Source organism: Haliotis asinina, chromosome 2, assembly GCF_037392515.1.
Source record: "Haliotis asinina isolate JCU_RB_2024 chromosome 2, JCU_Hal_asi_v2, whole genome shotgun sequence".
Lineage (NCBI taxonomy): Eukaryota > Metazoa > Mollusca > Gastropoda > Lepetellida > Haliotidae > Haliotis > Haliotis asinina.
In genome coordinates, this window is record NC_090281.1 from 66,440,865 (window position 1) to 66,454,410 (window position 13,546).

At 38.5% G+C, this 13,546-nt stretch overlaps 1 protein-coding gene across 1 annotated transcript in view; it reads right to left on the bottom strand.

Moving 5' to 3' along the window:
* Window positions 1-2,014: 2,014 nt before the first annotated feature.
* Window positions 2,015-13,546, bottom strand: part of LOC137271972 (von Willebrand factor A domain-containing protein 3B-like) — a 96,164-nt gene continuing 84,632 nt past the window's right edge. The window contains exons 33-36 of the mRNA XM_067804349.1: window positions 9,531-9,652; window positions 7,233-7,491; window positions 3,811-4,045; window positions 2,015-2,172 (exon numbers count right to left, since the gene is read on the bottom strand). Coding sequence (XP_067660450.1) covers window positions 2,085-2,172; window positions 3,811-4,045; window positions 7,233-7,491; window positions 9,531-9,652 — 704 coding nt within the window. The 3' untranslated portion in view covers window positions 2,015-2,084. The remainder of the gene's footprint in view (window positions 2,173-3,810; window positions 4,046-7,232; window positions 7,492-9,530; window positions 9,653-13,546) is intronic.

The window sequence follows — 13,546 nt, forward strand, 5'->3', positions numbered from 1 at the left end:
TGAGATATTCAAGTTGTCTTTGACATCCAGATATCCAAGGCCAAGACAGACGCAACATTTGTGACATAGAAACTATGGCTCTATCTACAAGGTAGGTCATTCTGGATCTCTCAAAGCTTGCACAGGAGGTTAATGCATACGGAAGGCTGTTTTTTTTTCTCAGAACAAAGATGGTTGTGACAGGTGGGCAGATCTCTTCTTCGCTTGCATTTCTTGAATCTCTTGGTTGTTTTCATCAAACCAGTCTTGGTCTTTTTTGTGATGAACCAGAGAATTTTTTCAAATGTCTGCAGGATCCCTTTCCATATACCGCTATATATTTATATTAGTGTCCTTTCTAAAATAGCATGGTTACCATGGCAAAACCTGGCAAACAGTCAGGCATTTCGCTTTGGAATATTGGTTTCAAGTTTTCCAAAGATAACAAATAATTCTTAACATATATTTGGTAGACCAACCATCTTTATTTTCCTAGCTAATGTTCTGTTACAAATGTTTTAGGTTAACAGTAAGTATTGAACATATTCTGTTTTTGCATCACCTGTTATCATGATTGTAAACAGAGGGAAATAAAGTACCTATGAAACACTGAAAACTGTATATCTTATAAATATGTAACTGCTATTACTGTAAATTATATCAATTGCATGTAATGAAAAGCAGTGTTGCATAGAATCATATGCATGTAAAATGTAACAAAAATATTTTCTAGATATATTTAGTGTACCATAAAAGTTGAAAAGAAACACAAATTTCTAATCTAGAAAAATTAAAGGAAAAACACAGATGTAGGTAATGAGCATTACCACATTTTTCAGTCATGGAAAACTCAAGATTTTCCCCACTAAGTCGCTTAGTATCAAACAGCACAAGCTGGCCACCATACCTTCCACAGCTCCGGTCATGACATATTGCAGGGTATTACAGATACACTGTATTTATCACAGACATCTTGCTTGGACAGATTGTGTCTTATTTAATAAGCTGCAATTCCCCTGGGGATAATGAAAGAAGCATGTGGGCATGGTGGTCCCTTTTAGCTTCCTACATGACGACAAATACTGAAGGAACTAAGTGAGAACCTGGGGTGAAGCAGACGTTGGAGATACTATACTTGCAGTATCCCTCAATCACTTCTACCTATCCTCATTAAGTGATCGCGTGGAGTTCCATTGAGCAGATGTAATGGCCGTAGCCACTCTATGAGATTGCCCCTTGGCTATTCACCCCCATGCACATGTATGGGGCTACTGCATTGTGCACATCCATCTCATGCATTTCATTTAGGTGTGGTGATATAGAGAAATGGTGGTGTCTTCATTAGATGTCTGTCTTTGAAATGCTGGTTAACGCTTATACTTACTATTCAAAGTTCAGAATCCCCTACTTGTATTTACTAGTATACTAAAAAATGAAAAAAAGATACGGGTATTTAAACTAGAAATTATTTACATTATCATACAAGCAGGGGTTCTTTAAGACATTGGCAGTACTGTACAATTCAACAGTTCTTCATACTATAAAATGGTGACAATCCTTGCCATTTGAAATGAAATACAATCACCACACCCAAAACATTCAGGCATGGATCCAGAAATTTGTAAAATCTGGCAATGACTATTTCAAATTTATGTTTTGTGTTGATACATTATGTTCTAAAAGTGAACAGGATAATTCAGTTTTCAATGTCTCTTATTTGACTGTATTCTGTGATGTAAGAACTCTGTAGGGCATGGCACTATAACATGTAAGTTATTGATTAATAATGGACTATAAAATATCAAAATATCAAGTTGAAATCAAGAATCAAATGAAATTATTGACAACTGAGATTTAAAATATGCTAACATATAAGGAAAAGATAACATCAATTTCAAGAATCCATTTATATTCCAACTATCACAGTAAGCTTTGAATGGTCTGTCCAACTTAACACATGCAGTGGAAATGCCAATTACTTTATTCTTACGTCTCAGTAAATCCCAATGCATTGCCATGTTGGTCAAACCTACGAAAATGACTGAATCTTGTCATACCATTCTTACTCTTGTGGTTGAGAATGTCATAAATATTATAATACTGGGTTATTTCGAGCATCTGTAGTCCGACACAACATTGTCGTAGTAGGTCACACTGAGCCAGTAGCTTTCATCTGCTACTATTTTGTCCATTCTGAAATATAACACATGAAATTATTAGAAAGAAGATTGGTAAAGAAAGTTTATTATCTATGTTTATGAAATCAGGAAATATGCATGGGCTCTCCAAGGGGTATACCATGCTGAACGTCATATCTGAAATTTATCGATTTTCTTCAATTCTCACCTTTGACGTCAAAATTGATATGAAACTGCTTGCCAACACATAGGCAAATGCTAGGCTTTCACGCTGTCAAGACCATTTCTTCCAAAGAGCTACATATTCATGAACAAGATGGTTCATTAAAACTATCAGGTCTAACCTACCTATGCTGTGGTTTGCAAGAACTTTCTTGAATAGCACAGTTATAACATTAACTTCAAGCATATCATCCTGACTCTAGTGTCAACACGTGACTAGCACTGGGGCACTTGGGTACTGGGGCACTGGGGCACTGGGGTACTGGGGTACTGGGGCACTGGGGCACTAGGGTACTTGGGCATGAAACCTGACTGAAAACATTCATAGTCAAACCACCATGATCTGAACTTGTAAATGAACAGAACAGCTTCCCAGCCTACCGGGGCAGTAGGGTAGCCTAATGGCTAAGTCGTCCACTTATCATGCTGAAGACCCAGGTTTGATTCCTCTCATGGGTACTATGTGTGAAGACCATTTCTGGTGTCCCTCACTGCGATATTGCTGCAATATTGCTACAAGCAGTGGAAAACTTAACTCAGTCATTCCAGCCTACCAGTGTCACATCCAAAAACATGATCTGCAAAGCTAAATAAAGAGGTGACAAGAGGGGGAGGTGAAATTGGTACAGTTCCATTATTCCTTAGTCTGGTATCAGCTGGTAATCACCACAGCTCTAGATTTATATCCCAAAGTACTGTAACTCTTCAATAAAAGTAAATGGACACAAGGAGTCAATTGCTGACTTTTGCATAGCTTGATATGAGGGTAAATGAGGGAATTAACCATAAATAGGAACACACCTGTGAGACTGGTTCATGATTAGGCAGGTGACAAACTAATAAAGACAAAAGGCTTGTTGAAAATACAAGCAATTAATCGACCACACAGAAGAAAGACTGTCTTCATTCACTTACTAGCCTTACACCTACTTAGTCCCAATCCTACTTGCCAAGAAAACTCCCTTAACTCATTAAGGACGGAAGACGCAAATGAGAGAAGAACTTATCTGCATGACCTAGTTTTCAGGGTGTCAAATTATACCAGATTTAGCCTCTATTAGGTCAGCTGATGGACTGGGAAAAAAGATCATCAAAAATTCATATGAAGAATGGATTTTTCAAAACATCAAAGCTTTCTTGTGGCATCACATATGGAGATTGGGTCAATTACGACGTTCTATACAGATCTGAAAGGATGTAATTTGGACCTTTTAGGTTTAATTACAGTCTTTTAGTGTTTCCAATGTGAGGGCAGACTGTTTTGCTTTTTCAAAGAAACAGATAAGGCCCTGTTATCTCGTAACTTTTTTCGTAGCATTTGCACCTCCTGTACTGTAACACTGGCTTATGACAGCTCCAGTGCTACAAGGGCTTTGTGAAATGGGGTCCTGGTCAGGCCAAGAAAAATATATTTTAATCTGAGCATCCATAATTAATGATGAGAGGATAAGAGGTATTGTAAGTTACTCACATTGCTCCATCACAGAACTGAACTTGAAGGTTACTGCCATCAATCCCAGTGATGACACCTGGAAGGTACGTCAGAGCCTCATAATCTCGGAGTGCCAGTATCCTCTCGCCTAGTGCTAATTTGTGTCTTCGCGTGAAAGCCCTAAACATGTGCACGGGACTCTGCATACTGCTGGTTCCATCATTCCACTCTACTCTGTATTTTGACTTTGCAGGAACCTTTTCAACAACCCTGCCTAAAACAGAGAAGTGCTACTGAATGTTTAAGTCAACGTTATTCATATGTTGCACAATTACTTTGGAATCTGTCTAATCTGATGAAGTACCTCTTTAAAATGTATACAACATTGTGTCTGTCAAAGGCACAAGGAATGCTTCTGTTCTTAAGCATTATCAACTAGGCCTGTACAACATAACCAGTTCACAGGTATTTACTGGTTCTGATATGGAAACGATATGCATTGTGATACCCTGATTGAAAACTGGTACTTTGACATGCATTTGGAAAACTTAACAACACTTGGACATCTTGATGATTGTGGCAGTTGTGGTGATGGTGGCGGGAATGATTGTGGTGAATATTCCATGTTACTGGATTGTTAAGTTTGGTTGGAAGTCATGTTCTTAATTTTTGTTCAAGACTTTCATAATGTTTTGGATCTGAAAGTTTTAAATATTTACTCATTGATGACCAGTGATCTCTGATATATCTAGACCAGGGCCTAGATATTGGAAGCTCGCTTAACACAGAGATAGTCATAAGTTAATGTCAATGAATGGTACTTACTATCTTAGCGCTAAGTGAGTTTTGAAAATCTAGACCCTGGGCAAGTTGCTGTTCAAACTAATAACAATGTGTTCATGTTAAATTGTTTTTTGTCCTTGTTTCATTTGTGCCAAATATACATTTTTATTTTGTCATGATTAAAATTTTTTATCAAAGATAAATCAAGCATAGTGATTTGTTGTGTTTTTGCTTTATAAACAAGCATTAACTCACTTATGAATGTTTTTTTCTTGTTAATAAAAACTTATTCCAATCATGGGTTAAAATATCCCGTTACTTTCTTAAACTCACCTGCCCTGTGGCAAGTGGCTTTTAAAAGACATTTTTGAACCCTGTGCAATATAATTCAATACATATCGAAATATATTCTTTCGCACTGCAATATGAAAATCTTCTGCAATATCCTCCCCTATTATCAACAATAATAATTCTTTAAACACTACCCTTAACACTTGATTAGCGGTGTTCCTGAAACCTGTTTCTGATACACATAGTTATTTGTGCAGGGAAACTTCATGCTTTCTTTGGGGGAAGGTTGGGCTGGCCTGAGTGTGTGATAGTATTCGAGAATTATCATAAGGTTATCATATCAGCTGATTTGCCGAATTCCATGCATACAGGAACTACGCTAAGAGAAAACCATACTACTCACAAATGTACATGTTACTAATACATTAAATAGACTTGGTTTGATTGTTATGACAACACCTGAGAATTTTGGTGATGTCTGTTTTATAACTTTTCCTGTATATCTTCTCACAAGCCAAACATGTTAGGCCGGATGCGGAAGCCTGTTCTCTCAATCAGAAAGGCAAAATTCCCCAGAGGAAGGCTAGACTTTGAGGACAGATTGGGGAACATTTATGGACTCTAACTGTAAACCGAAAGTCAATGTGTTCTTCAATTTAATCTGATTTAATCTGATAGGTTGAAAAGCATGATTGAATGTTATTTGATTCTTGGAAATTGCAAGGCTAATCCCTCATACTGACATGTACAAATATTGCACACAATTGTATTGTTGGGTCGTCAACAGTGGTGGCTTCGTTGATATCATATTGTGGCATAAAGTTGGAATGACGTCACATATGAGCAGTTCCAGATGTTACCATGTGAACGAGATGAAACATCCAGCTGATGACACGTCACTTCTGTGCCCATACTCAATTTCAGTGAGTGCAGAAAGTAAAACCAGGCATAATCTATAACTGGGATAGGTCACTTGCTTGCTTTCTTTACCATTTGTACTAATTAACATGTGCCTCATCATGCTCCAACACATACAGTGACTTGGTTTAACAGAACTTCAGCCACTTTATTGTATCAGTCGGAATTTTACAATGAATGAATGAAAAAATGAATCATATCAAGAATTAAGAGCAAGAATTATATGTGAATGGGTACAAAAAAATATTGAAAATGAACAAAAGAAAGAAACACATGTGAAAGGGTACATGATACACCACGGCCGTCCCTACCCAAACATGTTCAAGAATGCAAAACTATTGCTAGAGCCAGCTAGACTGTAACACTTTGTAGATAATATGTGCAAGGACACATGTGTTTTTTAAGAATCTATTTTGATACATTAGTAATGATTTTGATATCATACTGCATGTGGACTTTGACAGAATGTTAACTGACCCTGTCAGACACCCCTGAATAACAGAAAGTTTTAACCTATCACAAAGCTTTGTAAGCACCTCTCCAGTTTTGTTAAATACAAAGATCAACAAGAAAGGAAGAAAATTTAGAATTATAACACTCAAGCATCACAAGCATCAATGGCAGATCAGACCAGAGTGGTGATGTGTCACATTTTTCACACATATCAAATACACCCTAACAATTTTTCTGAAACTTTAGTGAAAGTATAAACCTATCACTATTACATGTACTTGCAAACACGTTTCAACTAAAGCATATTTCCCTTCTGAAAATTAAACAAATGCTTCAGTGACAGAATTTAGTCTTCCTTCACTGTGTATCGAGAACAGAAGCCAGTGAGGTATAACATGCCGACTTGAAAGTTTACTACAAATCTACTGTACTAATACTGACACTAATAACAATAACTGGACTTAAAATGAAGTGACAGAATAGGAAACATATCTTCTACATGTAGGTTTTCACTTATCACAACACTCAGCCAATGTAATGAGCTGTTGAAAATACACTGGGCTCAATCTTAAAAACTATGCTCAGCCATACTGGCTACACTGGTCACGAGAAGACCCATGGGGATGACGCTTACAGGCTTTTTGAGGAGTGACCATTCCCACTGTTAAAGTTTCCGTGGTAAAACTTGTGGGCCTTTTTGTTTACTTTTGTGTTCACAATGTCAATAAACATCATGTGATGGCCAATTTCCTGGTGTTATTGAATATTTGAAGCATGGGAATGTTTCATTCAGTTCCAAATTAATTTCTGTGCTTCAAATACTCAATAACACCTGCAAATGGGCCAACACATGACGTTTGTCTCCTACCCCAAACAATCTTTACATGTCTAAGGTATCACTGGTAGGTATCATGTGTCTCAGGTATCACTGGTAAAGAACTCACACACAATTCATTGAATTTGGTTGACTTTTAATGAAGTCTGGTAACACTTGTATCAGTAAAAATCAATATTACCTATGCGATAGACTCCTGTCAGATCATAGCGTGCCACTACTGCTTGCCCAACCAACTCATTTTCACACTTGTGTATCTCCCTTATGTCATGTCTGTATTTCACTTGAGGGATCTTGTACACTTCATCACGTTGCAACACAGCTATTTTGTTGTCATAGAAGTGAGCACGTACATTCAGCTGAGGAAGAAGCTCAATGATGAAGGCAGGAGCGTAGCTGAAACTGTAGCTTGGATGTAGGCCAATCACTGTGTCACCAACCTGAAATAGGTGAGGAGAATATGTCTCATGAAAACAAATGTGCCATGGGTCTGTGGTTCACTTATGTCATCAGCCTCAAACAGTGAGTAAGGTTTTACGCCACTTTTAGTAATATTCCAGCAATATAAAGGCAGGGGACACCAGAAATGGGATTCACACATCACCTGCAGAATCAAACCCAGGTCTTCAGCCTGACAAGCGAATGTTTTAACCACTAGGCTACCCCCACTGCCCTTCCAATTTTGTATTAAAATTTGTTACATGTTTCACCGTGCACCAATATTTGTCACACCATAAACTTTATACTTCTTCTCATAATACATTTGCTTCAGTCAGTTTGTCAAGACAGGCAAACACGTGATCACACTTACAAATTCCAAGACAGCAATCAGAATGTTTGACTTTGACCATAGATACCTCAAGATATTACAGTGATGTATGTGCAGTGCTGAACGTTCACCAGTGCCAGAATGAGATAACATGGTAAGTACCTAAGCATGCTTGCAATATGTTTAAAGAAATACATCTCACATTAGGTCAACTAGAGGTGCTTGACTTTATCTTCATTTGCATGAAAGTAATGACACAACTGCATATATCCTGTAAGTCCCATGCTCAGATGCATCCCTGAGCTCACAGTTTGGTCACATAAACTGTATGACATGAGCTTGGTGTCATGATTTCCTGTTTGCCATTAAGACAATTCATAATTCCATATCAAAACTAACCCTGACCTGTGAAACTCATGAATGAAATAAGTACTCACACACAAGACCCAGTTATGAAATCATCATAGTGAGGGAGTGACTATTGTCTTACACCACTTTTAGCAATATTCCAGCAATATTATTCCCAGAGACACCAGAAATGAGTTTCACACATTGTAGTCATATGGGGAATTGAATCTGTGTCTTTGATGAATCGATGCTTTAACCATATGGCTACCCAACCTACCCTGAAACTACCATAAAAAATTGGGTATTGGATAAACTTGAAGTATTATCAGCAATGACAATAATTCATAGTACACCTTCTCTAACACTTGATTAGCCTTTTTCCCAAAACTTATTTCTGATCCACAGACTTAATGGAATAAACAAACTGAAAATCCATTCAGTTTTCTTGTCTCACTTATTTGTGGTCTTCTGGAGTTGTGTCCCCTGGTAAGTGACGGAAACTTCATATTTTCCCCAGGGTATCTTTGGTGGAAAATACTCTGTCAATCATGTTGACGGAATGTGGCCACGATGCAAATAAAGACTGACTGATACTACAGAAGTTGTTCCCTGGTCATGAGGGGGGCATGGGTTGAAGTATCTTTGATGTTTGTTTATGTTAAACAAATATTGAGGGTACATCAACCCATGGGCCCCAGGGACCAGTGAACAATTTATCTTACCAAACGTTAACAGAATGTTAATTCTGAACTGTTTAAAGCATGGGTATCAGATCGTACACTTCAGCCACCCTGGCGAATCAAACAATTCAAACCTTGCACCTTGCTGTGTTTCCTGCAGGTATTGTCTTAGCAAAGTTGCTGCATTGTAATTCCCCTTCTTAATATTCTCAGGGACTACATTTGAACGTTTTGTCAAAATTTATTTATTGGAATGTGAGGCAATTCTTTTCATAGTCATCGCTAGATTTTGAAGACAACACAAGAAAAACAAATTTAGTGTTATCTCCCTTCTATCAATTTGCATTTGCAAAACATCGGTAACTTCCATGCATCATGCATGATTCAATGTTATTCTCTTATTCTAGATAAAGATGTACTACCATGACGTACTGAATGAGTTGCCATTGGCAGCAGGGTACATTGAAATGTACATCACTTGTAAGTGGGGTACATTGAAAATAATAGCAGAGCCAATCAGAAAATGACATTCATATGAGGTAAGATAATGAAATATATGTGATACTTTTTTCCCCATGTATACTTCACAGGCTCAGAATTTTTGGGCCATCCCTTGTGTAACTCTCATGTGACACTACGGTAAAGTATTGATTGATTTGCATACAGATGAAATACAACTTACATTGATGATTCTGTTTGCATCATCTGATTCAGTTATGATGTCTTCTCTCCAGATTCTCTCTGCTTCTCCGGTATTGTCCACCACCATATAGCTGAAGTCCTGGCAGTTCAACACTACCCTGCCTGCATTCAAAAACAACTGGCATACTAGCTTCATCAACACTGACAAATACGTTCTGTTATGATGTTACCTGACAAGCATGGGGTAGGCATTATCTTCAAGAGATCAGACTGTGCAATCTTGACAGATCTGAGCATGTAGCTGAAACAACGCAAATACAGGCTGTTCAGTTTGACCTAAGCCACTTTACATATGCATGACCCAGAAGGTCAAATGGCAGGTCAAGTTTACTTTATTAAATTGGGCAGCAGAGAATGTTATTTATGTTGCATTCATGTGAAGCATGCACACATTGGAAACATTAAACCGTCTGCTTCCCTTTAAAAGAAAGTTAAGACAGTGCTGATGATTTCTCAACATTGTCTTGGATAAGGACCACTAGGGGGATACCTTAGCCAACTATTTTAGTTGGCCTTGCCGGGGCGAACATGTGGAGTCTGAATATCCACCCGAGTTCGAGTGGGATGAGCTTCAGAGGGATGAGCTTCATTAATTATCTCGGATGGTCGGACATGTTGACAATCAGCTGACAAAGGTGCACCCCTTCACAATAATAAACCCAACCAGTTGTGATACAGTCACACAATGCATTAGTTTTCATTTGATCGGGTCAAGATGAACGAGCTGTAGTTCCATATTGTCAGATTTAGGGAAAGATAAAGCTCATTCTAGAACTGTTGGCGACTCTAGCAATTACAAAAATGAACTCACATGTATAGTTCTTGATAACCAAGAAAACAAATGAGAACAAGTGCGTCTGTTTGTGAGAAAACTTTGGCAGACAGCCAGGAACACACTTATATCTTCTGTTTGTTCGCCAACAAGACACATACACAAATTCTGTTGTCTAGGAATATAGCAGTCTTGGGTCATAACACTCTAAGTCGTTACACCTGGATTGTTTCACATGGGTTGTTTCATCCCAATTTCAAACTAGACCAATTCATCCCATATTAGGAGTTGTTTTGACCCTAATCAAGAGTCTTATTGAGTATGCATGGAGAATGATATTTAAATCTCTTGAAATCTCATCTCATCATGCATACAACAGCTTCAATGAACATTGAAATAAGTCAACATTTAATTAGACACTACACTCGAATTTCTGCCACAGCAACAGCATGTTTGGATATCAGCTGCACGAAAATATTGCTTGGGACCATGTTAAGATGGACTGCCATGTCAAACTTGTCATCGCCAATGACACAGAATATGTGGGACAGGTAATACTTGATCATAACTCTGATAAGATTGCAGCGTGTGTAGCCGGGGGTGGTAGGTGATGTCCAGCCATTGGGCTGCATAACATAAGCAGTTCTTTGATGAAGGATGATCTTTACTGTGTTGGGAGGAAGGGTGAAAAGAGAGAACAACACTCCAATAAGAGATCATGCAGAATGGAGACATAATGTAACCCAAATACTACACATGACTGTAGCACATGGCTGAAGACTGAAATGTTGGCGTGAGGATGAGACACACACAGTACTTATCTTCCTACAGATTGGTCAGTTTTTGCTTCCCACGCATGTTGATGTTATGCATCAGTACATCACCAGCCTACATTGTGGCACCACATGCCTTAAGGGTACAGGCTTTCCTGTGTTTGGCATGTGTCCTTTCAAGGTTTGCAGCTGCAAGCTCATATGCAGTATGTAATTTGCGCAGCAGATCAACAGCAAACTGCATATGAGCTGATGTTGAAATACTGACCACTGACCGCTGCACTTTCCCCCTTGCAACACAAACCAATAATAGCAACTCTGATTGTTTGTTATTTAACTTTTATCCAAAGTTGAAGTCAAGTTTCTGAGATTTTAAAATCACAAGGATTCACAGTCGTAATTTCACTTTATTTGATTGACATTTTTTGTTTAAAGTGAAATTTATTGGTACATTTTCACCGCAAACAGACTAGAGTCAGTGCTCCGAATACCGTACAGGCTCCTAAGTTCCGTACACTTTCATTTGTGCGCAATAGCTTATTATGTTTATGTGTGGCAAAACCGGACCTTTGTCGGTTGAAATGCGGTAATCCCCATCTCTATTTTTAGCTATCGTGTGTATTTGTCATGTGCTTTCCCTTTCGATATACGATTGGTTATCGCGATGTGCACTTGCAATAGCGACTCTCTCCACTCCTTGCCGGGTTGACGTCAAGGTCACGATCCGAGAACCTCAACACACGACAGCTCAAAGCGGGAAATATAAAAAACACTCACGGTACGGAAACACGAAATAATGTATTTTAATTGACCAAAAATGTATACTCAAAATACAGTGATAGGTTTCATACAAGCTATTTTCAAAATTAAAAAAAGAAAAAGACGTACGATATTTGATGCCCAGATTATGATATATTTTTGCTATGCGCCTAATTTCGTACAGTGACATTTTATTTTTTTTCTCACGTAATATGTACTGACATGAAACATTTGCATAGACATTGATATACAAATTGATGTAACATATATAGATGTAATATAAAAATAATTTATATGGCCGTTTTTAAACTCCATTTTGAAGTAGTCACGCATTGTCAGAAATGTATTTATTGTTAGTATTAGCCCATGCAGCCTTAAAGTTTCGGTCATTATTCGTCACTCCTTTACGGCCACGGCAGGGTAGACTCTAATGGTTAAAGTGTTCGTTCGTCTTGCCGAATATCCGGGATCGATTCCCACGTGGAAACAATGTGTTAAGCCCATTTTTGGTGTCCCATGCCGTGCCATTACGGGAATATATCAAATAGCGGATTAAACCTTACCCCTTCACTACTCTGCAGACGCAGCCTTAATGTGAAATGACAACATAAATATTGCATACCAACAGAAACTACATATTTTAATCCATGGACGTTGTAACAACAAATACATAAATGTGAATACACAAAGATATTCAAAACATTTCAACAACACAGTAGAACAATTTGTCAGTCAGCCTAACTGTTATTTACACGCAAGCTAATACAATTTTATATAACACAAGCGCACAAATCACACTTTTACGATTATTTATGAGTCAATATCAAATAATTGACAGTACTGTCAACTTTACAGAAAATGGCGCTTTCAAAATCCATTCAGCTCCGCGAATCATTTGGAAGTGGACATGAACTAGTGATTGCAGTCGCCCGTACAGCTTTAAACGCCTTAATCCTGGACAATGTGTTTGTTGAATACGAAGCTGAAGTAATACTTGACCTGCTGCGGAAATCTTTAGACCATTCTAGATGTAGACTTGCAGTGGCAGAAGTTGTTTGTCGAATAATGACATATCAAAAGACACTAAAAGACCCGATGTGTGCAATCTTTTTAGCAAGACGTGTGCTTCATGTTTATGACGAAAACGAATCATGTCAACAGGATACAATTCTGGAACGTGTTCGTTCGATATTGTGTCAAATTGGACAGTATTAAAGTAGATATCTTCAGTCTCGTGTTTACTTTTTTAGATGGGCAGAAGACGCCAATACACCAAGCAGGCCCTGGAGGGTGCAGTTGCCGCTGTTACGGGTCAGGGTCTGTCATTCCGAACTGCGTCAAGACGTTTCAAAGTTCCCGTCATGACTATAAGTGATCATGTCAGGGGGATGTCTGAGGGAGGGAATCTTGGTCGCCCATCAGTGCTATCGGTGGCCGTTGAAGATGGCATTGCCGACCAAATAAAGGCCACAGCACTGACAGGGTTCGGCATTACCCGTCGTCAGCTGGTGCTAAAAGTGGCATGTATATGCAGGAGACTTAAGCTGACGACCCCTTTCAAGAATGGCGTGCCTGGTAAAGGGTGGATAGCTGGCTTTATGAAGCGCCACCCCGACATACATCTGAGATCGCCCGTCCCTCTTACCACAATCAGGGCAAGCATGCTCAATCCATGTGTCACAAATAGTTACT